Consider the following 24,667-nt stretch of genomic DNA (forward strand, 5'->3'; position numbering starts at 1 on the left):
GGAGTTCCATTTGCTGCCTGAATTTGCTGTGGTAAAAGGTAGAATTTAACCAATTTAATTAAATTTTTATTTAATTTCATTGAAATGAAAGAATTTAATGGAATTTTCTGGGTTGGGATCTGTCATCTCCACGGAGATGAAGGCAGTTCCTCATCTCTACCACGAGGATATAAAATAAACAATTTTATTGGAATGACAATTGATATTTCAGCTTGGGAGCAGCTGATAATTAACTGGGGGGTGATTTAAACCCTTGTTTTCCTCAGAACCTGGGTTAAAATCACATTTTAATGAGGATATGGGGTCATTTTGACACTGCTTGGCATTAAAATTAAATTAAAAATGAGAAGAGCATCCTTGGAATCTGGGATGGTTCGCTTTGTTTCGTTGTTACATTTGGGGTTTTTTTTTTTTTGTGCACAGATATGGAAGAAACATTGAATTAAAAAAATTTTTTTTTTTTTTTTTTGATGATTCTTGTTTTATTTTTTCAGTTTCCATCCGTGCTGAACAGTCATGGCCCATTTACCCTGTCTGGGCTGGATGGACCCTCCACCCCCGGCCCCTTTTCCCCAGACCTGCAGAAGACATAGCACAAGGAATTCATCCATCCCTGCACAAGGACACAGCAAGGCAAGCACGGGACATTTCATTTTTTTTTTAAAAAAAACAAGCAGTTTGTAATTCCACTGAGATTCTCAACACTTGGAGTTGGAGTTGTTGCCGTTCCCGAATCCAAAAAAAAACAAAAAAAAAATGACAAAAAAAAGCCTTTTTTGTGCAAAAATTCCCCATTTTTTTGGAAGAACCCAGGTTGGGAATGTATATGCAAACGCCTTAATAGGAGCTGCAGCTCCAATTTTTTTCTCCTCCTCCTCACTTTGGAAAAATTTTTTTCCCTGCATCCAAAAGGGATTTTTGGGTGGTGTTGCAGCGACTGAGCCTGCACAAACAGCACCGGAGGAGGTTTGTCTCTGTGACTTTTGGAAAAAAAACAAACAAAAAACAAACAAAAAACAAACAAAAAACAAACAAAAAACAAACCAAACCCTCTGTTCTTCAGCAAGGAGAACCCTGAATCCTGATGGAAGCTGGAATTCCAGGAAAAGTTTGGGAATATTGGAGTTTGTGCTGCCAGCTCTGCCCTGAGGGCGCCACAACTTTTGTGCAGCATCAAAAGCACCAGAACTTCTCTGCTGCCTTTGTCTTTATTTGTATTTTATTTTTTTTTTTCCTTCAAGGATTTATTCCAGATTTATATCCAGGACAATTCTGTGGAGAGAAGATTTGGGGCTGGATTTTGGGTATTTCCCCTCCCACGAGGGGTGGGATGAGCTCCTTTCGCTTCTCACAGACTTTCAATGCTGGAGTCCAAACATTTCTTGTGCCACAGCCTGGGAGCTCCATGCTGGATCAGCAGGGTGGGAGGATTTTATCTGCAATTTTGGGAGGTTTTTCTTGCAATTTTGGGAGGTTTTCCTGCAGTTTGGGAGGTTTTCCTGCAGTTCTGGGGGGTTTTTCTTGGAATTTTGGGAGTTTTCCCTGCAGTTCTGGGAGGTTTTTCTGCAATATTGGGAGGTTTTTCTTGGAATTTTGGGAGGTTTTCCTGCAGTTTTGGGAGGTTTTTCCTGAGTTTTAGGGGTTTTCCTGCAGTTCTGGGAGGTTTTTCTTGGAATTTTGGGAGGTTTTTCTTGCAATTTTGGGAGGTTTTCCTGCAGTTTTGGGAGGATTTTCTTGCAATTTTGGGAGGTTTTTCTTGGAATTTTGGGAGGTTTTCCTGCAGTTTTGGGAGGTTTTTCCTGAGTTTTAGGGGTTTTCCTGCAGTTCTGGGAGGTTTTTCTTGGAATTTTGGGAGGTTTTTCTTGCAATTTTGGGAGGTTTTCCTGCAGTTTTGGGAGGATTTTCTTGCAATTTTGGGAGGTTTTCCTGAGTTTTGGGAGATTTCCTTGCAATTTTGGGAGGGTTTTCCTGAGTTTTGGGGGGTTTCCCTGCAGTTTTGGGAGGTTTTCCTGCAGTTTTGGGAGGATTTTCTTGCAATTTTGGGAGGTTTTCCTGAGTTTTGGGAGATTTCCCTGCAGTTTTGGGAGGTTTCCCTGCAGTTTTGGGGGGTTTCCCTGCAGTTTTGGGAGGTTTTCCTGCAGTTTTGGGAGGTTTTTCTTGGAATTTTGGGAGGTTTTCTTGCAGTTTTGGGAGGTTTTCCCTGAGTTTTAGGGCTTTTCCTGCAGTTTGGGAGGTTTTCCTGCAGTTTTGGGAGATTTCCCTGCAATTTTGGGGATTTTCCCTGCAGTTTTGGGAGGTTTTCCTGCAGTTTTGGGAGGTTTTTCTTGGAATTTTGGGGGGTTTTCCTGCAGTTTTGGGAGGTTTTTCTTGCAATTTTGGGAGGATTTCCTGCAGTTTTGGGAGGATTTCCTGCAGTTTTGGGAGGTTTTCCTGCAGTTTTGGGAGGTTTTCCTGCAGTTTTGGGAGGTTTTCCTGCAATTTTGGGGGGTTTTCCTGCAGTTTGGGAGGGTTTTCCTGCAGTTTTGAGGGATTTCTCTTGGGTTTTGGGGGACTTTCCTTGGTTTTTGGGGAATTTCCCCTTGGTTTGGGGGAATTTTCCCTGGATTTTAGGGGAGGTTGCTGTCTGACTGCAATTCCAGAGCCCAGCATTAGTGTTGCTCTTCTTCCCCCACAGTTCTGGAAAATTTTCCTGCTTTTCCCCACATGGAAAACTCCTTTTTTTCCACCTCTTACCCCAAGTTTTGCAGTGGAACTGTTGATTTTGGGGTTGTTTTTTGGCCCCAAACCAGGCTGAATTTAAAAATTCCCCTAAAACTGCTCTTCTTCCCTCACAGTTCTGGAAAATTTTCCTTATTTTCCTCACAAAAATTCCCCTAAAACTGCTCTTCTTCCCTCACAGTTCTGGAAAATTTTCCTTATTTTCCTCACAAAAATTCCCCTAAAACTGCTCTTCTTCCCCCACAGTTCTGGAAAATTTTCCTGATTTTCCCCACAAAAATTCCCCTAAAACTGCTCTTCTTCCCCCACAGTTCTGGAAAATTTTCCTTATTTTCCTCACAAAAATTCCCCTAAAACTGCTCTTCTTCCCTCACAGTTCTGGAAAATTTTCCTGATTTTCCTCACAAAAATTCCCCTAAAACTGCTCTTCCCTCACAGTTCTGGAAAATTTTCCTGCTTTTCCCCACATGGAAAACTCCTCTTTTCCCAGTTTTTACCCCAAGTTTTGCAGTGGAACTGTTGATTTTGGGGTTGTTTTTTAGGCCCCAAACCAGGCTGAGGGTTTAATAACCTCGTGGTAAATCAGTTTTTACCTCCTTGCTGTGCTGGATTCCTGATTTTCCAGAGCCAGTGGGGGTGAGATGGAATTTGCAGGTGGATTTTCCTCCACCTCAGGAGGCCTTTTAAGAAAACTGAGGGGCGAAAAATGAGAATTTTTCCTCCCTCATCCCCTCAGTGTGGGATTGTTGGGCTGTGGCTTTGTGTCTTTCCACATTTGGGACATCTGATGTCAGGCTTTGAGTTGGGGCTGCCAGAGGATTTTCCCCATTAAAAATTCCCAGAAAACTGCTCTTCTTCCCCCACAGTTCTGGAAAATTTTCCTTATTTTCCTCACAAAACTTCCCCTAAAACTGCTCTTCTTCCCTCACAGTTCTGGAAAATTTTCCTTATTTTCCTCACAAAAATTCCCCTAAAACTGCTCTTCTTCCCCCACAGTTCTGGAAAATTTTCCTGCTTTTCCCCACAAAAAAATTCCCAGAAAACTGCTCTTCTTCCCTCACAGTTCTGGAAAATTTTCCTGATTTTCCTCACAAAAATTCCCAGAAAACTGCTCTTCTTCCCTCACAGTTCTGGAAAATTTTCCTGATTTTCCTCACAAAAATTCCCCTAAAACTGCTCTTCTTCCCTCACAGTTCTGGAAAATTTTCCTGCTTTTCCCCACATGGAAAACTCCTTTTTTTCCACCTCTTACCCCAAGTTTTGCAGTGGAACTGTTGATTTTGGGGTAGTTTTTTGGCCCCAAACCAGGCTGAATTTAAAAATTCCCCTAAAACTGCTCTTCTTCCCTCACAGTTTTGGAAAATTTTCCTGATTTTCCCCACATGGAAAACTCTTTTTCCCAGTTTTGCAGTGGAACTTTTGATTTTGGGGTTGTTTTTTAGGCCCCAAACCAGGCTGAGGGTTTAACCTCATGGTAAATCAGTTTTTACCTCCTTGCTGTGCTGGATTCCTGATTTTCCAGAGCCAGTGGAGGTGAGATGGAATTTGCAGGTGGATTTTCCTCCACCTCAGGAGGCCTTTTAAGAAAACTGAGGGGCGAAAAATGAGAATTTTTCCTCTCTCATCCCCTCAGTGTGGGATTGTTGGGCTGTTGGTTTTTGTCTTTCCACATTTGGGGCATCTGATGTCAGGCTTTGAGTTGGGGGTGTCAGAGGATTTTCCCCCATTAAAAATTCCCAGAAAACTGCTCTTCTTCCCCCACAGTTCTGGAAAATTTTCCTGCTTTTCCCAACAAAAAAATTCCCAGAAAACTGCTCTTCTTCCCTCACAGTTCTGGAACATTTTCCTTATTTTCCTCACAAAAATTCCCCTAAAACTGCTCTTCTTCCCTCACAGTTCTGGAAAATTTTCTGATTTTCCCCACAAAAATTCCCCTAAAACTGCTCTTCTTCCCCCACAGTTCTGGAAAATTTTCCTGCTTTTCCCCACATGGAAAACTCTTTTTCCCAGTTTTGCAGTGGAACTGTTGATTTTGGGGTTGTTTTTTGGCCCCAAACCAGGCTGAATTTAAAAATTCCCCTAAAACTGCTCTTCTTCCCTCACAGTTTTGGAAAATTTTCCTGATTTTCCCCACATGGAAAACTCTTTTTCCCAGTTTTGCAGTGGAACTGTTGATTTTGGGGTTGTTTTTTAGGCCCCAAACCAGGCTGAGGGTTTAACCTGGTGGTAAATCAGTTTTTACCTCCTTGCTGTGCTGGATTCCTGATTTTCCAGAGCCAGTGGGGGTGAGATGGAATTTGCAGGTGGATTTTCCTCCACCTCAGGAGGCCTTTTAAGAAAACTGAGGGGCGAAAAATGAGAATTTTTCCTCCCTCATCCCCTCAGTGTGGATTTTCGGGCTGTGGCTTTGTGTCTTTCCACACTGAGAGGTTTTTCCCCATAAAAATTCCCAGGAAACAGATGGAAACTTCTCTTCCTTCAGGAAGATTTTATTTTCCCCGTGCAGCACCAGGAGCTGGCAGAGTTTGCTGTAAATAACTGCACCTATTCCATGGAAAACTCAAAACTTTCCCAGAGTTTTTCTTTTTTTTTTCTGCCACTTTTGCAGGCTTGGAATTCCCTTTAAAAGCCACAACACCCAGGATTTTCCTTTGACGTTTCCCTTTCTATATCCTGACATTGAAAAACAACAAAAAAACCCCAAAAATCCCACTTTTGTGTATTCCTGATGTGACAGGTGGGTGGAATATTTTTTTATTTTTTGGGGCATTGTTCACCTGCCCAGGGGGAAAAGTGGGAGGAAAAAAAAAAGATAAAAAAATTCAATTTTCAGGTGGGGAAGTAGGGAGTGAGCTCAAGGAGGCAAAAAATGCTTCACATTTTGACATCAGCACCTGCAGGAGGAAATTCCTGCACCAGCAGCTTTTAAAATGTGCAATATTGAACCTTTTTTATTTTCATTTTATTTTCATTTTATTTTTTTGGAACGCGGGAGCGAAGCTGCGGCCGATCACGGAGATCTGGAATTATTATTTTTTGTTTTTATTTTTGCTCTGCGTGTTCGGAGCCTGCTCTGGGAAATTTCTGGAGCTGTTTGTAAATAAATTGCAGCACTTTGCTTGGTTCAGGTTGGTTTGATGCCTACCAAATAATAACTTGGACTTTTTTGACATTTTGCAGGCTGGGATTTGAATTGAAAATTCATCAGTGAGCACTAAAAAATTTGCAATTTAATTGCTTCCCTTTCCCCCTTTATTCCCTTTGTGGAGAAAAGCCAATTTAGCTGTTGTAAAATTAATTGTGCACTTAATTGTGTTTTTTTATAGCTTTGGACAGAGGGTTAAGCCCCCCCCCCAAAAAATAATAATAATAATATTTGTGGGCTCCTCTCCAAGAAAGTTCCACAGAAATCCAGATTTTCCCTGTGGAAATGAAGCTTGGATGGGAAAAATTTCCACCAGGTAAAGCAGGAAAAATAAAAAAATGAGGCGGGAAAAATAAAAAAGTGAGGGAGGAAAAATAAAAATGAGGGAGGAAAAATAAAAATGAGGGAGGAAAAATAAAACAGGGAGGAAAAATAAAAAAATGAGGGAGGAAAAATAAAAATGAGGGAGGAAAAATTAAAATGAGGGAGGAAAAATAAAAATGAGGGAGGAAAAATAAAACAGGGAGGAAAAATAAAAAAATGAGGGAGGAAAAATAAAAAAGTGAGGGAGGAAAAATAAAAAAATGAGGCAGGAAAAATAAAAGTGAGGGAGGAAAAATAAAAATGAGGCAGGAAAAATTAAAATGAGGGAGGAAAAATAAAAAAATGAGGGAGGAAAAATAAAAATGAGGCAGGAAAAATAAAAAAATGAGGCAGGAAAAATAAAAATGAGGGAGGAAAAATAAAAATGAGGGAGGAAAAATAAAAATGAGGCAGGAAAAATAAAAATGAGGGAGGAAAAATAAAAAATTGAGGCAGGAAAAATAAAAATGAGGGAGGAAAAATAAAAATGAGGGAGGAAAAATAAACAAATGAGGCAGGAAAAATAAAAAAGTGAGGCAAGAAAAATAAAAATGAGGGAGGAAAAATAAAAAATGAGGGAGGAAAAATAAAAAAATGAGGGAGGAAAAATAAAAATGAGGGAGGAAAAATAAAAATGAGGGAGGAAAAATCAAAAAATGAGGCAGGAAAAATAAAAATGAATGTGGACAGGATGGTGGAAAAGGGAGAAGAGCAGCTCCTCACCAATTTCTTTTTCATTTTAGGGGTTTTTAGAGTAGGTTCTGCTTTAGTTCTGTACCGTGGTGATTTAAAAAATAGCAAAAAACAAAAAAAAACAAAGATAAAAATGCAGCATTACAGAAAGAATTTATTCTTAGGGTCCTGTTGCTGGAGTGGCTTTGGTTTTGTGGGATGTTTGGGGATTTTTTTGTGGCTTGGGTTGTGTGGAAATTCAAAAGGATTTTGGTGGAATGGAAGAGTTGGGTTGGAGATAACGGAGAACCCAGAATTTTGGAGGTGGGAATAAACCCCTGATGTTGGTCACACATGGAACACAAAAATATTAAAAAAAAAATAGGATTTAGGGAAATCTGGAAGCTGAACTCGTGTTTTCCTTCTGGAAATTTCTTTGGTTTTTTTGGTTTATTTTTTTTTCCATTTGGAGTGGAAAATTCCTTTATTTTTCACTTGGAGCATCCCCAGGCTTCAGAATCCATGGAATCTTTGGGATAAAACGTGTCAGATTTTGGCAGATTCAGTTCCAGATTTTGGCACCTTCAAGCTCAGGTTTGCAATAGGTCAGGAAGGGATAAAACCCCTGGGGTTGGAAAATTCCTTTATTTTCACTTGGAGCATCCCCAGTTTTCATCATCCATGGAATCTTTGGGATAAAATGTCCCAGATTTTGGCAGGTTTGGCAGATTCAGTCCCAGATTTTGGAAGATTCAGTTCCAGACTTTGGCACGTTCAAGCTCAGGTTTGCAATAGGTCAGGAAGGGAAAAAACCCCTGGGGTTGGACAATATTTTATTTTTTTACTTGGAACATCCCAAACCTTCAGAATCCGTGGAATCTTTGGGCTAAATTCCCTGGAATTGGACAATATTTCTATTATTTTCACTTAGAACATCCCCAGGTTTCATCATCCATGGAATCTTTGGGATAAAATGTGTCAGATTTTGGCAGATTCAGTTCCAGATTTTGGCAGATTTAGGCTCAGGTTTGCAATAGGTCAGGAAGGGATAAAACCCCTGGGGTTGGAAAATTCCTTTATTTCCACAATTCCTTTTTTTTTTCACTTGGAGCATCCCAAGGTTTCAGAATCCATGGAATCTTTGGGATAAAATGTGCCTGATTTTGGCAGATTCAGTTCCAGATTTTGGCACATTCCAGCTCAGGTTTGCAATAGGTCAGGAAGGGAAAAAACCCCTGGGGTTGGACAATATTTTATTTTTTTACTTGGAACATCCTAAAGCTTCAGAATCCATGGAATCTTTATGATAAATTCCCTGGAATTGGACAATATTTCGATTATTTTCACTTAGAACATCCCCAGGTTTCATCATCCATGGAATCTTTGGAATAACATGTGCCAGATTTTGTCACATTCAGTTCCAGATTTTGGCACATTTAGACTCAGATTTGCAATAGGAAAATCCCTGGGGTTGGAAAATTCCTTTTTTTTTTTCACTTACAGCATCCCAAAGGCCTCAGAATCTGTGGAATCTTTGAGATAAATTCCCTGGAATTGGACAATTCCTTTTTTTTTTTTTTTTTTTTTTCCATTTATAGCATCCCAAGGTTTCATCATCCATGGAATCTTTGGGATAAAACGTGTCAGATTTTGGCAGATTCAGTTCCAGATTTTGGCACATTCAGGCTCTGGTTTGCAATAGGTCAGGAAGGGATAAAATCCCTGGGGTTGGAAAATTCCTTTATTTTCACAACATCCCGAGGCCTCAGAATCCATGGAATCTTTGGGATAAATTCCCTGGAATTGGACAATTCCTTTTTTATTTTCACTTTGAGCATCTCCAGTTTTCATTATCCATGGAATCTTTGGAATAAAATTTGCCAGATTTTGGCACATTTGGCAGATTCAGTTCCAGATTTTGGCACATTTAGGCTCTGGTTTGCAATAGGTCAGGAAGGGATAAAATCCCTTGGGGTTGGAAAATTCTTTGTTGTTACTTGGAGCATCCCAAGGCATCAAAATCCATGGAATCTTTGGGATAAAATGTCCCAGATTTTGGCAGATTTAGTGCCAGATTTTGGCACGTTCAAGCTCTGGTTTGCAATAGGTCAGGAACCCAGAAAATCCCTGGAATTGGACAATTCCTTATTTTTTTTTTTTTTCCACTTACAGCATCCCAAGGTTTCAGAATCCATGGAATCTTTGGAATAAAATGTGCCTGATTTTGGCAGATTCAGTTCCAGATTTTGGCAGATTTAGGCTCAGGTTTGCAATAGGTCAGGAAGGGATAAAATCCCTGGGCTTGGACAATATTTTATTTTTTTACTTGGAACATCCCAAACCTTCAGAATCCGTGGAATCTTTGGGCTAAATTCCCTGGAATTGGACAATTCCTTGTTTTCACTTGGAGCATCCCAAGGTTTCATCATCCATGGAATCTTTGGGATAAAATGTGTCAGATTTTGGCAGATTCAGTGCCAGATTTTGGCACATTCAAGCCATATAAATATCCCAAATTCCATATAAATGCCCCAAAATCCATACAAATATGCCAAAATTCCATATAAATATCCCCAAAATTCCATTCAAATATCCCCAAATCCATACAAATATCCCAAAATTCCATATAAATATCCCTAAATCCATACAAATATCCCAAAATCCATATAAATATAAATATTACAAATATCCCCATCCTCCCTCTGAGCAGATTCTGCACTCTGCAGTGGCCGCTTTGAAATATTTTGCAAATTTTTTATTTTTTGGGGGTTTTTTTCTTCACTTTTAGCCCTCAGATCACTCCTGCACTCGTGATTTGCCAAAGGTTTCTTTTTGACATCGTTGGTTACCACATTTCCTGCAAAAAAAATTTAAGAAATTCTATTTTTGAGTAGTTTTGTGTGCATGGAACAAAGGTTTGGGCAGGAGATTTTCATCTCAGGCAGGGTGGAACAGGAGAATTTGGAATTTCAGCCCATTTCAGCAGGAATAACTGGAATAATTTGTGTTTATTTTGATTTTTTTAATTCCTTTCTGGGTGATTTTTTCTGTGTTTTAGGAAGGCTCTGAGGCTGCAGTGTTGCTGTGTCCAACCCCAGCTCCTTTTGTGGCTTTATTTTCGTTTTATTTTTAATTTTTATTTTTTCCCCTAGCATGTCCTAACCCCTCCAAGCTTTAACTCTGCTTCCTGGAACTGTGTTGAATTTATTTTTATTTTATTTTATTTTTAATTGTTGGTATTGTGCTGTTGTTCAGTTGCACAGAATTCTTTTCGGTTTCATTCTCTGTGAACAGGGTTGGGATTGATTCTTTGTAGCTTTGAAAAAATGATCCCGAAATTCCCTTTTTTCCAAAAATGACCCTAAAATTCCCTTTTGTCCAAAAAAAATCCTAAAATTCCCTTTTCCACAAATGACACTAAAATTCCCTTTTCCAAAAATGATCCTAAAATTCCAAAAATGATCCCAAAATTATTCCAAAAATGATCCTAAAAATGATCCCAAAATTCCCTTTTTTCCAAAAATAATCCCAAAATTCCCTTTTCCAAAAATGATCCTAAAAATGATCCCAAACTTCCCTTTTTTCCAAAAATGATCTTAAAAATTTCCAAAAGTGACCCTAAAATTCCCTTTTCCTAAAATGATCCTAAAATTCCCTTTTGCAAAATTGATCCTAAAACTTTCCAAAAATGATCCGAAAATTCCCTTTTTTCCCCCCAAAAAAATCCTAAAATTCCCTTTTTTCCAAAAAATATCCTAAAATTGCCTTTTCCAGAATTGATCCTAAAATTCCCTTTTCCACAAATGACCCTAAAATTTTCCAAAAATGACCCTGAAATTCCCTTTTCTCCCCAAAATAACCCAAAATTCCCTTTTCCCCCCTGTTTTTTATAGTGTTGCAGTGTTCCCAGGTGGCCTTAGGTCCGTCACGGCGCTTTGTGATGGCTGCAGTAGCACAATCATTGATTCATTGATTCATTGATTCATTGATTGATTCATTGATTCATTGATTCATTCATTCATTCATTCATTCATTCATTCATTCATTCATTGATTCATTGATTCATTGATTCATTGATTTATTGACTCATTGACTTATTGACTCATTGATTCATTGACTCATTCATTTATTGATTCATTGATTCATTGCTTCTTCCCCTCTGCTTTCAGGGCTGAGAAGTCGATTTTTGGAATAAAAATAAAAATAAAAAAGGGAAAAAATTAAATAAATTTCCAGGGAAAATGTTCCCCTAAAGGAGATCAGGGCAGCTGGAATTCATCAGCAGCGATTGTGGGAGGCCAAAATCCTGGGGAGCAGCGCAGATCCAGCAGCAGGGCCGGGCAGGATTTTGTGTTTTGGAGGGATTTAAATCCATTTCAATCAATTTAAATCAAATTTTAGGCACTCCAGCAGCTCTGTCCAGCTGTGTGTGCTGTCCTGCCCATTCCTGCAGGGCACATCTGGATTGGGAAGGTGATTTTGGAGCTGCTGCAGCTTCCCTGGGCTGGGCAAATTTTGATGTTTTGGAGGGGTTTAAATCCATTTAAACCAATTTAAACCAATTTCAATCCATTTTTAGCCAGTCCAGCCCCCTCCATCCAGCTGTGTGCGCTGTCCTGGCCATCCCTGCAGGGCACATCTGGATTGGGAAGGTGATTTTGGAGCTGCTCCAGCTTCCGTGGGCTGGGCAGTATTTGTGTCTTGGAATGATTTAAATCCATTTAAATAAGTTTAAATCCATTTAAATCCATTTAAATCAAATTTTAGGTTCTCCAGCCCCCCCCATCCAGCTGTGTGCGCTGTCCTGGCCATCCCTGCAGTGCACATCTGGATTGGGAAGGTGATTTTGGAGCTGCTTCAGCTTCTGTGGGCTGGGCAGTTTTTGTGTCTTGCAATGATTTAAATCCATTTAAATCAGTTTAAATCAGTTTAAATCAAATTTTAGGCACTCCAGCCCCCCCATCCAGCTGTGTGCGCTGTCCTGCCCTTCCCTGCCGTGCACATCTGGCCAGCTGTGCTGGTTTTGGGGTGAATTCTCAGGCTGAGCCGGGTTCTTGGCAGGTTCTTGGCAGCAGATCCCTCCCTCTGGAACCCTGGGCTGCATTTTGATTTTTCCCCTGCTGGGATTTTCAGAGCAATCAATGGGGGAAAATTCAGCAGAAAAAAATAAAAAAAAAAAAGGGGGAACATTTCCAGTGGCTCTTTCCAGAACAGAGTTGCATTTTTTTCTTTTTTCTTTTCTCTATATAAATATATATAAATATAAATATATATATATATATATATTACGAATTTCAAGAGGCAAAGTTTTGTTGTAGTGAGTGGCTGAAACTTCCTACACTGGAGAATTTTCTGGAAAAGTCGCCCCTTGTTTTCCAGCTAGGTGACCCTAGAATTGCTTCTCAGTCTTTTTTTATTTTTTTTTAATTTTAATTTTTAAATATTTTATTAGAGTATCTTAATGCCATTGTGTTTAAAAAAAAATAAATAAAAAAAATGCTGGTATGTAATGCAAGTACATAAATAGCCAAAGTTTTCAGTAATTGTTCAGTGTTATTAAATTTTGCTTTTGTTTAACCTTCTGAGATAACATTTAGGAAGACCTTCAGAGTGTAAAAAAAATCATCCTGAAAATTCAAATTGTGAGCAAACTGGATTTTAGGGCAGGGATGGAGTTGTTGGAGCACATTTCAGGTTTGAATCAAAAATCAGGAGGAAAAGCTTTTAAATCTTGACATTTGAAGCTTTTAAATTTAAAATTTCCTTTGCACTGTCCTGACACTTCAGAGTGACAAACGCTGCCTTGGCAGTTCTGGGAATTGTTGTTCAAAATTCATGAAGGTCTTTCCTGAGAAATCAGGTGACTTTTTTCTATTGCTTCGATTTTTGTGCAAAAAAAAAAAAAATTAAAAAATAAAAATCAATGTATTGCAATCTTTTTTAAAAAAAAAATAAAATATGGGGTGGGAATAGTTAAAGAAAACTATTTTGTGTAAGAACTGACAGAGGGATTTTGCTTTGTATAAATGCGAGCTGGCTTTAAAAAAAGCATTGTAGCAAAATATTCCAGTCGATCATATGTTAATAGTTCTGTGCAACCAGACATGCAAAACAATTGTATTTTTTTAAATAAATATTTTTAACAAAGTTTCTGCCCGTCTGACTGGTTTGTTTCTTTATTTTCAGTAGAGAAAATAGAAATTACAATGTGCTAAGGAGGGAGCTCATCAGACCTTGAGGTAAATTGGATTTTAGTGTTGCTGAATCAGCTGCTGTTCTGGTGAAAATTCCCTTAAATTAGGATTTTTTTTTCCTTTAAGTAGCCAAAATGGAGATTGAAATTCCCAAACTCAAGAAAATTGATGGTGAATTTTAATTGAGAAGAAATTGAGCTGTTCTGCCAAACAGAACTCATTTTAATTTTAATTTTACCAAACAGAATTTTAATTCTTGGAATTACCAAGCCCAACAACTGTGGTGGTGAATTTTAATTGAGAAGAAATTGAATTCTCTTTTACCAAACAGAACTCATTTTAATTTTACCAAACAGAATTTAATTTTAATTCTTGGAATTACCAAACCCAAGAACTGTGATGGTGAATTTTGAATTGAGAAGAAATTGAGCTCTGTTCAGAACTCATTTTAATTTTACCAAACAGAATTTTAATTTTACCAAACAGAATTTTAATTATTCAAATTCCCAAGCCCAAGAATTGTGATGGTGAATTTTTAATTAAGAAGAAATTGAGCTCTGTTTTACCAATCAGAACTAATTTTAATTTTAATTTTACCAAACAGAACTTAATTTTAATTCTTGGAATTATCAAACTCAGGAACTGTGATGGTGGATTTTAATTGAGAAGAAATTGAGCTGTGTTTTGCCAAAGAGAACTCATTTTAATTTTAACTTTACCAAACAGAACTTAATTCTTGGAACTTCCCAGCCCAAGAACTCCGATGGTGGACTTTAACTGAGAAGAAATTGAATTCTGTTTTACCAAACTCATTTTAATTTTAATTTTACCAAGCCAAACTTAATTTTAATTCTTGGAATTCCCAAGCCCAAGGAGTGTGATGGTGAATTTTAATTAAGAAGAAATTAAATTCTGTTTCCCCAACCCTGCCAGGCCAGAATGAGGGATGATCTCAGTCAGAGCTGCCGGCCCTGCTGTGCCACAAACTGAGGGATTTCTTCCCAAATTTTGGTGCTCATTTCCTCCCTCATGCTGGGAGGGGCTCGAGGAAGGACAGATTGAGGGTTTGATTTTGCTGTAAATGTTTTTTGTTTTTTTGGGGGGTTTTTTGGGTTTTTTTTGGTTTTTTTGTGGTGTTTTTTTTTTGGTCTGTGGTTGTTTTTTCATTCCGGGTGATTCATTCTGAGAGGAGGGGCAGTGGCATCGTGTGGAGCTGCAGAGGAATTGCAGCCTGGAATCAAATCCCAGAAGGGTTTGGGGGTGGCAGAATCTCAAAAACCTCCAAATTCCAGCCCAGGGTGCCCCAGCCTGGAATTCCTGGCCTGGAATTGGGTTTGGTTCCATTACGGGATCACGGAATAAATGGGATTGGAGGCAGGAGGTGTCCCTGAAGTGCTGAACCCAGAACTCCAAACTCACCCTGAGGGAGGAAAATGGCAATTCAGCAACTCCAGGCTCTGCTCTGCAGGAGTTTGAGGGGATGTTTATTGGCAGGAATTGCTGCTGCTGGGAAAAATGGGGATTTTTAGACAATCTGTGGCTGCCCCAACCCTGGAAGTGTCCAAGGCCAGGCTGGAGAAACCTGGGACAGAGGAGATGTCCGTGGCCATGGAGTGAGAAGATTTTTAGGATCCCAAACCCTTCTGGGATTTGATTTCAACCCTCGCAGAAATTCCAATTCTATTCCAGCCCCTGATCAGATCCCATGCAGCCTCTATGGGATTTAAGGCATTGTGGGATTTAAGGAATTACAGGATTTAATGTCCCTCCCAAACCAAACCATCCCACAACTCTTCAAATGCCAAAACCAATTCATTTTTTTTATTTTTTTAACCCTGTTAAATTTTAAATGTACGACTTTAAAACCTGAGAACTGGAGGCGTTGGGAGTGAGTCCAGCCAGCGAGCAATTAGCAATCAATCAATCAATCAATCACCTTTAATTAAACACTGCTTTATATACACACGTACATATGTACATCACATACAGCAGTTCAAGCAAGGAGTTGCAGCCACAGCCACTCCCTGGCACAGGAGGAGTTTTGACATTCCCAAAAAATTCCAGTCCTTTCCTGGTGGCTGGGACAGGCCATGCTGGGGCTGTGGGAGTACCTTACACAAGGCACCTGGAGGAGGAGGAGGAGATTGCACAGGTGAAGCAGCTGGAGCCCAGCTCCCCAAAAAAAAAAAAAAAAAAAATAAAATAAAAATTCTAAAGAAATCCCTTCTCTCGTGGAGCTTGGCTTGGAAGTTGGAAATTAAACCAATATTAAAATAAGACACTGCAGCTGGAGCAGCTCGAGGAGTGACTTAAAGCAAAAGGAACCAGCACAGCTCGTTGTTGACTTAAAAAAAAAACAAAGAAACCCCTCCCAAAAAAAACAAAAAAGAATTAAAAAAGCAAATGATTACTTAAAATCATTGAAGAGGCCTGAGCATGCTGAGTAAGACACTGTTTAGAGTGTGGAATATACAGGAATTAAGTGTGCAAATAGAGACAGGCCCTGCTGCCTGTGTGTGCACCTGGGGGCTCTGCCACTGTGGGATTTCCCCCCTTTGCGAGGATCAAGGGAGGTGACACAGAATTTATCACAAAAATGAATAAAACCCAGGATTGTGCTGCAAATTCGAGGGGGTTCCAGAAATAAAATCTTTTCAAGATTCAGTCTTGGACGAGGAGCAGAGAGCAGCTTTTCCTTTTCACCCTGTGTTCTGAGCAGGTAAAAAAAGTTGATTTGCAGGAGAAAAAAGTTGATTTACAGGAGAAAAAAAACTTCATTTGCAGGAGAAAAAACCCTTCATTTGCAGGAGAACAAAAAACTTCATTTGCAGGAGGAACTGCTGTGCAAATGTCCCTGCTTTTAGTCCCAGGATCAGGCTGGCAGGATTTTTGGCACAACCCCCCGTGCTCAGCTCGACATTTTGGGCTTGATTTCTTCGATTCTGCCTTACCCCACCTACTGTGCTTTTGATTGCAGAGAACTTGCATGATTCAGTTCATTAAATGTGAAATCACCCTCGGGATTAATGTTTAATTGGGGCTGGGTTTATTGCTTGCGCCGGGCCGGGCCCTCCCTCAGCGCTGGTACTGCCCCGTGTCCTCAGGCACTGCTGCTTTCTCCGGGGAGGCCTCGTCCAGCTCTGCCAAAGATTAAATCGGTATTTCACCTCAATGGATGCTTTGATTGGGATTAAAGGGGATGGGTGTGAGGTTTTTCCCCTCAGGAATGTTGTTATTTTATCACCCCACCGTGTCCAGGCCTTCCCTGGGCACCTCCAGGGATGGGCGCACCAAACCCCCCCGGGCAGCCCCTTCCAGCCCTTTCCATGAGGAAATTCCTGCTCATGTCCAACCTGAGCCTCCCCAGCCCAGCCTGAGGCCGTTCCCTCTCCTCCCGTCCCTGTTCCCTGGGATGAGATCCCAAATCCCCCCCGGCTGTGCCCTCCTGGCAGGAGTTGTGCAGAGCCAGAAATTCCCCCTGAGCCTCCTTTGCTCCAGGCTGAGCCCCTGCCCAGCTCCCTCAGGACTCTCCAAACCCTTCCCAGCACCCTCAGGACTCTCCAAACCTTCCCCAGCTCCCTCAGGACTCTCCAAACCCTGCCCAGCTCCCTCAGGACTCTCCAAATCCTTCCCAGCTCCCTCAGGACTCTCCAAACCCTCCCCAGCTCCCTCAGGACTCTCCAAATCCTTCCCAGCTCCCTCAGGACTCTCCAAACCCTCCCCAGCTCCCTCAGGACTCTCCAAATCCTTCCCAGCTCCCTCAGGACTCTCCAAACCCTTCCCAGCTCCCTCAGGACTCTCCAAATCCTTCCCAGCTCCCTCAGGACTCTCCAAATCCTTCCCAGCTCCCTCAGGACTCTCCAAACCCTGCCCAGCTCCCTCAGGACTCTCCAAATCCTTCCCAGCTTCCTCAGCTCCTCCATTCCCTTCCCAGCTCCCTCAGGACTCTCCAAACCCTCCCCAGCTCCCTCAGGACTCTCCAAACCCTGCCCAGATTTCTCCAAACCCTTCCCCAGCCCCCTCAGCTCCTCCAAACCCTTCCCAGCTCCTTCAGGATTCTCCAAACCCCTTCCAGGTTTCTCCAAACCTTTCCCAGATCCTTCAGGATTCTCCAAACTCTTCCCAGCTCCCTCAGGACTCTCCAAAACTTCCCCAGCTCCCTCAGCTCCTCCAAACCCTTCCCTGGTTCCCTCAGGATTCTCCAAACCTTTCCCAGCTCCCTCAGCTCCTCCAAATCTTCCCTCAGGATTCTCCAAACCCTTTCCAGGATTCTCCAAACCCTTTCCCAGCTCCCTCACCATTTCTCCATTCCCTTTCCCTGCTCCCTCAGGATTCTCCAGCTCCATCCCCATCTCCATTCCTTTCCCAGCCCTCGAGCTGTGACCCCAGCAGTGCCCAGCACAGCCCAAGCCACACCTGGCCGTGTTTTTTTGCCAGTCCCACTCTGCTCCTTTCGTATAAAAACAACCAGCAGCTCCAGACCGAGGTGATAACCCAAAAATCCTTTATCTGTGAGGCTTTTCCCAGAGCCTGACAGCTGCCCTTGGATGGCAGCCCTGCTTATTCCCTGGATTCCGGCCAGGGAACAGCCCAGGGAAGCTGGTGCTGCCTGTGATCCCTGCTTTTTTCCCCTTGCTTCTCCAGCAGAAAAGAAAGCAAACCCTGAGCTCTGCCTGCCAAGGCTTTGTGGGCAAGACAAAGCAGGAAAAGGAGAGAGGAAGCAGCAGGAAAATAAACATTTCCTTGCATTTTGCTGGGATCTCTGGAGTGAGGCTCGTGCTGCTCCTGCTCCCATCCCAAAGCTGGGCTCAGGGCTGGGGTTCCCTTACCTGGGCAGGGCTTGGGGTACATCCTGTGGAAAAACACCAGCAGGGCGTAGAAGGTGAAGGCCAAGCATCCAAAGATCATCCCACAGACCAGGAAACTGTAGCTGCCCCGATCGTGGATAATCTGCAGTGGGATGGGAAATTACAAAAGGGATCAGGCATCACTCAGATCCCTCAGGATCATCAGGGAGGGCTTTGCTGGCTCAGCTGGAGCAGAACTGAGGGTTTGACTCGTAAATTCCAAATTGATTTTGGATTTTGCCAGCTCCTGGCTACTCACCGAGCCCACCAGCAGCTGCAGCACCATCTCTCCAATGCCAGCTCCAGTCACCAGCACGGTGGTGGCACAGCCTGTGAGGAAGCAGAGGTGGTGGCAGCAGAGTGGCACAGGCAGCAGGGCCACCCTGCGCTCCCTGAAAGCTTCCCTGTGGATCTCACCACACAAAAATCAAAACACTCAACGTGCATTCCCACTTAATGCTGAAAATTCCCCAGCAGACCTGCAGCAGTGCAGAAAGGTGAAGGTTGAGGTAAAAAAAAATTCAATCTCCTGTCACCTGTCTGTGCTGGCAGAGCTGATGGTGGGAAGGTTTTTGTGTTTCTGTCTCACTGCCCTCGAGACAGAGGCTGCCAGGGAGCTCCTGGGGGAGCTGGCCAGGCTCTGTGTAGCCATGATATTTTCTGAAAAATCCCTTTTTGCCAGGATTTTCATCTCCTGAGAAGCTGAGAGGCCTCAGGAACAAAATGCAAACAATGGTTATCTGCTGCTGTGGAATGCAACAGGTGCATCTGGGATTGGTCTCATGGGGCTGTTTTTAATTAATGGCCAATCACAGTCAGCTGGCTTGGACTCTCTGAGAGTCACAAGCTTTTGTTATCATTCTTTTCCTCTTCCTATCCTTTTCCCTTTCCCTTTCCCTTTCCCTTTCCTTTCCTTTCCTTTCCTTTCCTTTCCTTTCCTTTCCTTTCCTTTCCTTTCCTTTCCTTTCCTTTCCTTTCCTTTCCTTTAAATTTCCTTTCCTTTCCTTTCCTTTCCTTTCCTTTCCTTGAAATTTCCTTTCCTTGAAATTTCCTTTCCTTGAAATTTCCTTTCCTTGAAATTTCCTTTCCTTGAAATTTCCTTGAAATTTCCTTGAGATTTCCTTTCCTTGAAATTTCCTTTCCTTGAAATTTCCTTTCCTTTCCTTGAAATTTCCTTGAAATTTCCTTTCCTTGAAATTTCCTTGAAATTTCCTTGAAATTTCCTTTCCTTTCCTTGAAATTTCCTTTCCTTTCCTTGAAATTTCCTTTCCTTTCCTTTCCTTGAAATTTCCTTTCCTTGAAATTTCATTTCCTTGAAATTTCCTTTCCTTTCCTTGAAATTTCCTTTCCTTTCCTTTCATTTTCCTTTTCCTTTCCTTTTCCTTCCCTTCCCTTTCCTTCCCTCCTCTCTTCTATTCTTTTAGTACAGTTTTAATATATCATTTTCTTTCAATATAATATATATATAACAAAATAATAAATCAGCCTTCTGAAACATGGAGTCAAGATTCTCATCCCTTCCCTCATCCTGTGACCCCTTTGAACACCACCACAGCTCTGGGCTTTCCAGCTTGGGTAATCTGGTGATATTTCCAGAACCAGCTCAGGTAATCTGGTGATGTTTTGGTGATGTTTCCAGAACCAGCTCAGTAATCTGGTGATGTTTCCAGAACCAGCTCAGTAATCTGGTGAGGTTTTGGTGATGTTTCCAGAACCAGCTCAGTAATCTGGTGAGGTTTTGGTGATGTTTTCAGAACCAGCTCAGGTAATCTGGTGATGTTTCCAGAACCAGCTCAGTAATCTGGTGAGGTTTTGGTGATGTTTCCAGAACCAGCTCAGGTAATCTGGTGATGTTTCCAGAACCAGCTCAGTAATCTGGTGATGTTTCCAGAACCAGCTCAGTAATCTGGTGATGTTTCCAGAACCAGCTCAGTAATCTGGTGATATTTCCAGAACCAGCTCAGTAATCTGGTGATGTTTTGGTGATGTTTCCAGAACCAGCTCAGTAATCTGGTGATGTTTCCAGAACCAGCTCAGTAATTTGGTGATGTTTTGGTGATGTTTCCAGAACCAGCTCAGTAATCTGGTGATGTTTCCAGAACCAGCTCAGTAATCTGGTGAGGTTTTGGTGATGTTTCCAGAACCAGCTCAGTAATCTGGTGATGTTTCCAGAACCAGCTCAGTAATCTGGTGATGTTTTGGTGATGTTTCCAGAACCAGCTCAGTAATCTGGTGATGTTTCCAGAACCAGCTCAGGTAATCTGGTGATGTTTCCAGAACCAGCTCAGTAATCTGGTGATGTTTTGGTGATGTTTTCAGAACAAGCTCAGATCTGGTGATGTTTCCAGAACCATCTCAGTAATCTGGTGATGTTTTCAGAACCAGCTCAGTAATTTGGTGATGTTTCCAGAACCAGCTCAGTAATCTGGTGATGTTTTCAGAACCAGCTCAGTAATTTGGTGATGTTTCCAGAACCAGCTCAGTAATCTGGTGATGTTTTGGTGATGTTTTCAGAACCAGCTCAGTAATTTGGTGATGTTTCCAGAACCAGCTCAGTAATCTGGTGATGTTTTGGTGATGTTTCCAGAACCAGCTCAGGTAATCTGGTGATGTTTCCAGAACCATCTCCCTCCCCAGCAGCGTTCCTGCCCCTCCCTGAGCTCCTCAAACCAGGAATTGAAGCTGGATCCCTGCCTGGGGTCATTATTCATCAGCAAAACAGAGAACCGGACATTTCCCTTCAACAAATCTGCCTCCAGACGCAAACCTGAACTTCCAGGCCTGCTGAGGGAGGAGAGAAAGAGCTGAAAAAAGGGGATGGGGTGGAGAAAATGCAGCAGGGGAAATGGCAGCTGACCTTGGTACTGCAGGATGTCCTCGGTGTAGGCCAGCATGCTGGGGAAGGCGCTGCTGAGGAACAGCCCCAGCGAGGCCGTGCCCACGAACAGGAAAACCACGCTGGAGGAGAAGATCAGGAGCAGCAGGAAGGTGATGAGCACCCCGACCTGTGGGGCAGCACCCGCAAAAATCAGTCAGAAAAATGCTGAGCGCGACAGGGTCTAGGGTTTGGGCTTAAGAGGGAATATTCTGGAAGAGGAAATATGTTTATTCTCAAGGGGAAATAGTCTGGAGGAGAAAATATGTTTGTTTTTAAGGGGAAATAGTCTGGAAGAGGAAATATGTTTCTTTTTAAGGGGGAATATTCTGGAAGAGAAAATATATGTTTGTTTTTAAGGGGAAATATTCTGGAGGAGAAAATATGTTTATTTTTAAGGGGAAATAGTTTGGAAGAGGAAATATACGTTTGTTTTTAAGGGGAAATAGTCTGGAAGAGGAAATATGTTTATTTTTAAGGGGAAATAGTCTGGAAGAGGAAATATACGTTTGTTTTTAAGGGGAAATATTCTGGAAGAGAAAATATATGTTTGTTTTTAAGGGGGAATAGTCTGGAGGAGAAAATATATTTATTCTTAAGGGGAAATATTCTGGAAGAGAAAATTTGTTTCTTTTTAAGGGGAAATAGTCTGGAAGAGAAAATATGTTTGTTTTTAAGGGGAAATAGTCTGGAAGAGGAAATATGCTGGGAAAAAGAAAAAAAAAATCAGTGCTTGAGAAACTGGATGGCCAAAGAAAATCCATCTGGCTTTGAATTTGCTAATTTTCATTACATAACTTGGTAATTAAGCCTTAATTTCATTACACAGAAATTTAAGGCTTTGTCTGAAACATATACTTTTAAATGCAATAATACCTTCCAGAGGATTTACGTGTCTTAATCACCAATAATTCTTTATTCTGCAAGCAGCCACAGCAATAAAGCCAAAAAGCCAACGGCATTTAAATGAAATTTCCCTCACTTCTGGCTTGTAGGGGAAATAACCAGGGCAGAGTCAGCAGAGGGAGCTCTGATATTTTCCAGCTCAGTAAAATTTGGATGCTGGAGAAGCCAAATTCGAGCTGGAATTTGTTCTGATGCTGCTGCAATGGCTCCAGGATCCTCCAGCAGCTCCCAGCACTGCTCAGGCTCAGGGGCAGCCAGGGGGATTCGCACTCAGAACACCCCAAAATCTTCTCCCCACCCTGTTAGATGGGCATTGTAACTCACTGTGATGTGTTTTATTATCAAAATACAGCCACCAAAATAATTTCTGGTTCAAATAAATTGGAATTTAACTGCGGGCTCGTGCTTTTTGTCGCTGTAAGGGGATTGGGATCATCCCCTTTGTGTTTTCTGCCATGTCCTCACACATCCCACAGGGAGTCCTGCCCCTTTCCCAAGGTGTTTTATTGACTGCAGCAATGGGTATTATAACTCACTGTAATGTGTTTTATTATCAAAATACAGCCTCCAAAATCACTTCTGGTTCACATAAATTGGAATTTAACTGCCTGCTTGTGCTTTTTCTCTCTGTAAGGGGATTGGGATCACCCCCTTTCTGTTTTCTGCCATGTCCTCACACAGATCTTCCTCACCCATCCCACAGGGATTCCTGCCCCTTTCCCAAGGTGTTTTATTGATTTTATCAGGCTCTGCCAGCTGCTGCAGCCTCAGCAGAGCATTCACAGCGTGAGCTGCCTTCCCTTGGCCACGGCAAGGAATTCAGGAGTTCATTCACCCCAGGAATTCATTTCCCTGCGCATGAAGGAGTCGCTGTATAAAGTCAATAAAACGGGCCAATTTTTTTAGTGCCAGCTCTCCCAGCTGAGGAGCAGGCTCAGGAAAGTTGGGGCAATCAAAGCTGGGCAATGAAATTTGAAATTGTGGCTGCCCGGAGGGCACCTTGCCCACCCTACCTGTGCCAACCCTCCAGGTGTGAGAGGAGCTGCAGCCCCAAGCCCATCGCAGCAATTAACCAATCAACCCCATCCTTACCACGTTGATGAAGACCATGGTGGCTGGCTTCATCCTGTAGGACACGGGGATGGAGATGAGCCTGCCCAGGGTGATGAAGCCCCAGAAGAGGCTGGGCAGGTACCCGGCCACCTTGTGCACCACGGCCAGAGGCTCCTCCACGGCGTAGCTGTACACGAATCCCGAGTACTCTCCCTGCAGGAAGATCCTCTCTGTCACATCCCCGTGGGCACTTCAGGCTCCTCTGGCCCTCAGAGCATGGTGGAAGGCTTTGCAGATCCACCAGCAGCAGGGTGTGGGGTTTAGTCTGTCCCAAAAGGGCAAAGCTCCAAGGAAAACCCAGAGATCCTCCCTCTCCAAGGGGCTGCCCTGCCCTCTTGGAGCTCCACACATCGCATTTAGAGCTCAGGGTTGCTTATCCTTGGAAATTCCCATTCCTGTCTAACCCCTCTCACCACTGAGGAGCCCCTGAGGGGTTTCACAGGGGTTTGGGAGGAAAAAAATCCAGAAATTTGGGCAACTCACCACGATCCCATCAGTCATGAAGAGAACCAGAGCGCCGGTGATGTGCACGGCGAAGTAGGTGAAGGAAACCCCTCGGAAGTTCTTGCTCTGGCAGCAGCTGAACAAATCCTCGTGACCTGCTGGAGAACAAAGCAAAGCAAACCTGAGCAGAACGTCCCCCCGGGGCTGGGTGGGGTTTGCTCTGTGGGACAGCTGCAGGACAGAGCCGAGCAGGACCCTGAACGTCAGGCACTGCTGAGCTCGGGGGGCTCCAGCTCACCTTCACCTTCCTCTGAGCCTCCAGAGGGAAATGGGAGTGGGTGTGGGGTCTGCCCACAGCCTGGGATCCTGGTACAGCAGGGGTACCTGCTGACCACACCCCAAGATCCTGGCTCTCTACACTGCAAAATCCTGGCTCTCCATGCCCTGGGATCCCAGCTCTCCATCCACAAAATCCTGGGCTCTTCATACCCCAAAATCTTGGCTCTCCACACCCCAAAATCCTGGGTCTCCATCCACCAAAATCCTGGGTCTCCATACCCCCAAAATCCTGGGTTCTCCATGCCCTGGGATCCCAGCTCTCCATCCACCAAAATCCTGGCTCTTCTCACCCCAAAATCCAGGGCTCTCCATATGCCAAAATCCTGGGCTCTCCATACCCCAAAATCCTGGGCTCTTCTCATCCCAAAATCCTGGCTCTCCACACCCCAAATCCTGGGCTCTCCACACCCCAAAATCCTGGCTTTTCTCACCCTAAAATCCTGGCTCTCCACACCCCAGAATCCTGGGTTCTCCACACCCCAAAACCCTGGGCTCTTCACACCCCAAATCCTGATTCTCCATACCGTAACATCCTGGCTCTTCTCACCCCAAAATCCTGGCTCTTCACACCCTGGGATCCCAGCTCTCCACACCGCAAAATCCTGGGCTCTCCACACCCCAAATCCTGGGTTCTCCACACTCCAAAATCCTGGGTCTCCACACCTCAGAATCCTGGCTCTTCTCACCCCAAAATCCTGGGTCTTCACACCCTGGGATCCCAGCTCTCCACACACCAAAATCCTGGGTTCCCCATACCCTGAGATCTCAGCTCTCCATACCCCAAAATCCTGGCTCTCCATACCCCAAAATCCTGGGTTCTCCATACCCCAAAATCCTGGCTCTCCATACCCCAAAATCCTGGGTTCTCCATACCCCAAAATCCTGGTTCTCCACACCCTCAAATCCTGGACTCTCCACACCTCAAAATCCTGGCTCTTCTCACCCTGGGATCCCAGCTCTCCACACCGCAAAATCCTGGCTCTCCATACCCCAAAATCCTGGCTCTCCATACCCCCAAATCCTGGCTCTCCATATACCAAAATCCTGGCTC

The 24,667-nt window shown here is 42.9% G+C and overlaps 2 protein-coding genes and 1 long non-coding RNA gene across 9 annotated transcripts in view; 2 read left to right on the forward strand and 1 right to left on the reverse strand.

Moving 5' to 3' along the window:
- Positions 1-6,292, forward strand: part of LOC134430268 (ETS domain-containing protein Elk-4-like) — a 31,942-nt gene extending 25,650 nt beyond the window's left edge. Inside the window, exons 5-7 of one of the 6 annotated variants that reach the window (XR_010030782.1) lie at positions 495-1,662; positions 1,772-1,812; positions 2,446-6,292. Coding sequence is in view for 1 of the 6 variants with exons in the window: in XM_063177849.1 (XP_063033919.1) it covers positions 495-593 (99 nt within the window). In the remaining 5 variants the exon portion in view is untranslated. The other 5 variants (XR_010030783.1, XR_010030779.1, XR_010030781.1 and 2 more) reach the window with 5 other exon arrangements.
- Positions 6,293-6,830: 538 nt separating this feature from the next.
- LOC134430202 (uncharacterized) overlaps positions 6,831-24,667 on the forward strand; it is a 63,774-nt gene continuing 45,937 nt past the window's right edge. The window contains exon 1 of the long non-coding RNA XR_010030769.1: positions 6,831-9,174. This is a non-coding gene — a long non-coding RNA (uncharacterized LOC134430202). The remainder of the gene's footprint in view (positions 9,175-24,667) is intronic.
- The window catches only part of LOC134430262 (major facilitator superfamily domain-containing protein 4A-like), a 28,518-nt gene continuing 18,866 nt past the window's right edge, over positions 15,016-24,667 (reverse strand). The window contains exons 5-10 of one of the 2 annotated variants that reach the window (XM_063177843.1): positions 23,317-23,432; positions 22,813-22,986; positions 20,797-20,944; positions 18,199-18,269; positions 17,922-18,042; positions 15,016-16,232 (exon numbers count right to left, since the gene is read on the reverse strand). In XM_063177843.1, coding sequence (XP_063033913.1) covers positions 16,168-16,232; positions 17,922-18,042; positions 18,199-18,269; positions 20,797-20,944; positions 22,813-22,986; positions 23,317-23,432 — 695 coding nt within the window. In that variant the 3' untranslated portion in view covers positions 15,016-16,167. Of the gene's footprint in view, positions 16,233-17,921; positions 18,043-18,198; positions 18,270-20,796; positions 20,945-22,812; positions 22,987-23,316; positions 23,436-24,667 lie in introns of both variants that reach the window. The other variant, XM_063177842.1, reaches the window with a different exon arrangement.

The sequence above is a fragment of the Melospiza melodia genome, chromosome 28 (genome assembly GCF_035770615.1).
Source record: "Melospiza melodia melodia isolate bMelMel2 chromosome 28, bMelMel2.pri, whole genome shotgun sequence".
Classification (NCBI taxonomy): domain Eukaryota; kingdom Metazoa; phylum Chordata; class Aves; order Passeriformes; family Passerellidae; genus Melospiza; species Melospiza melodia.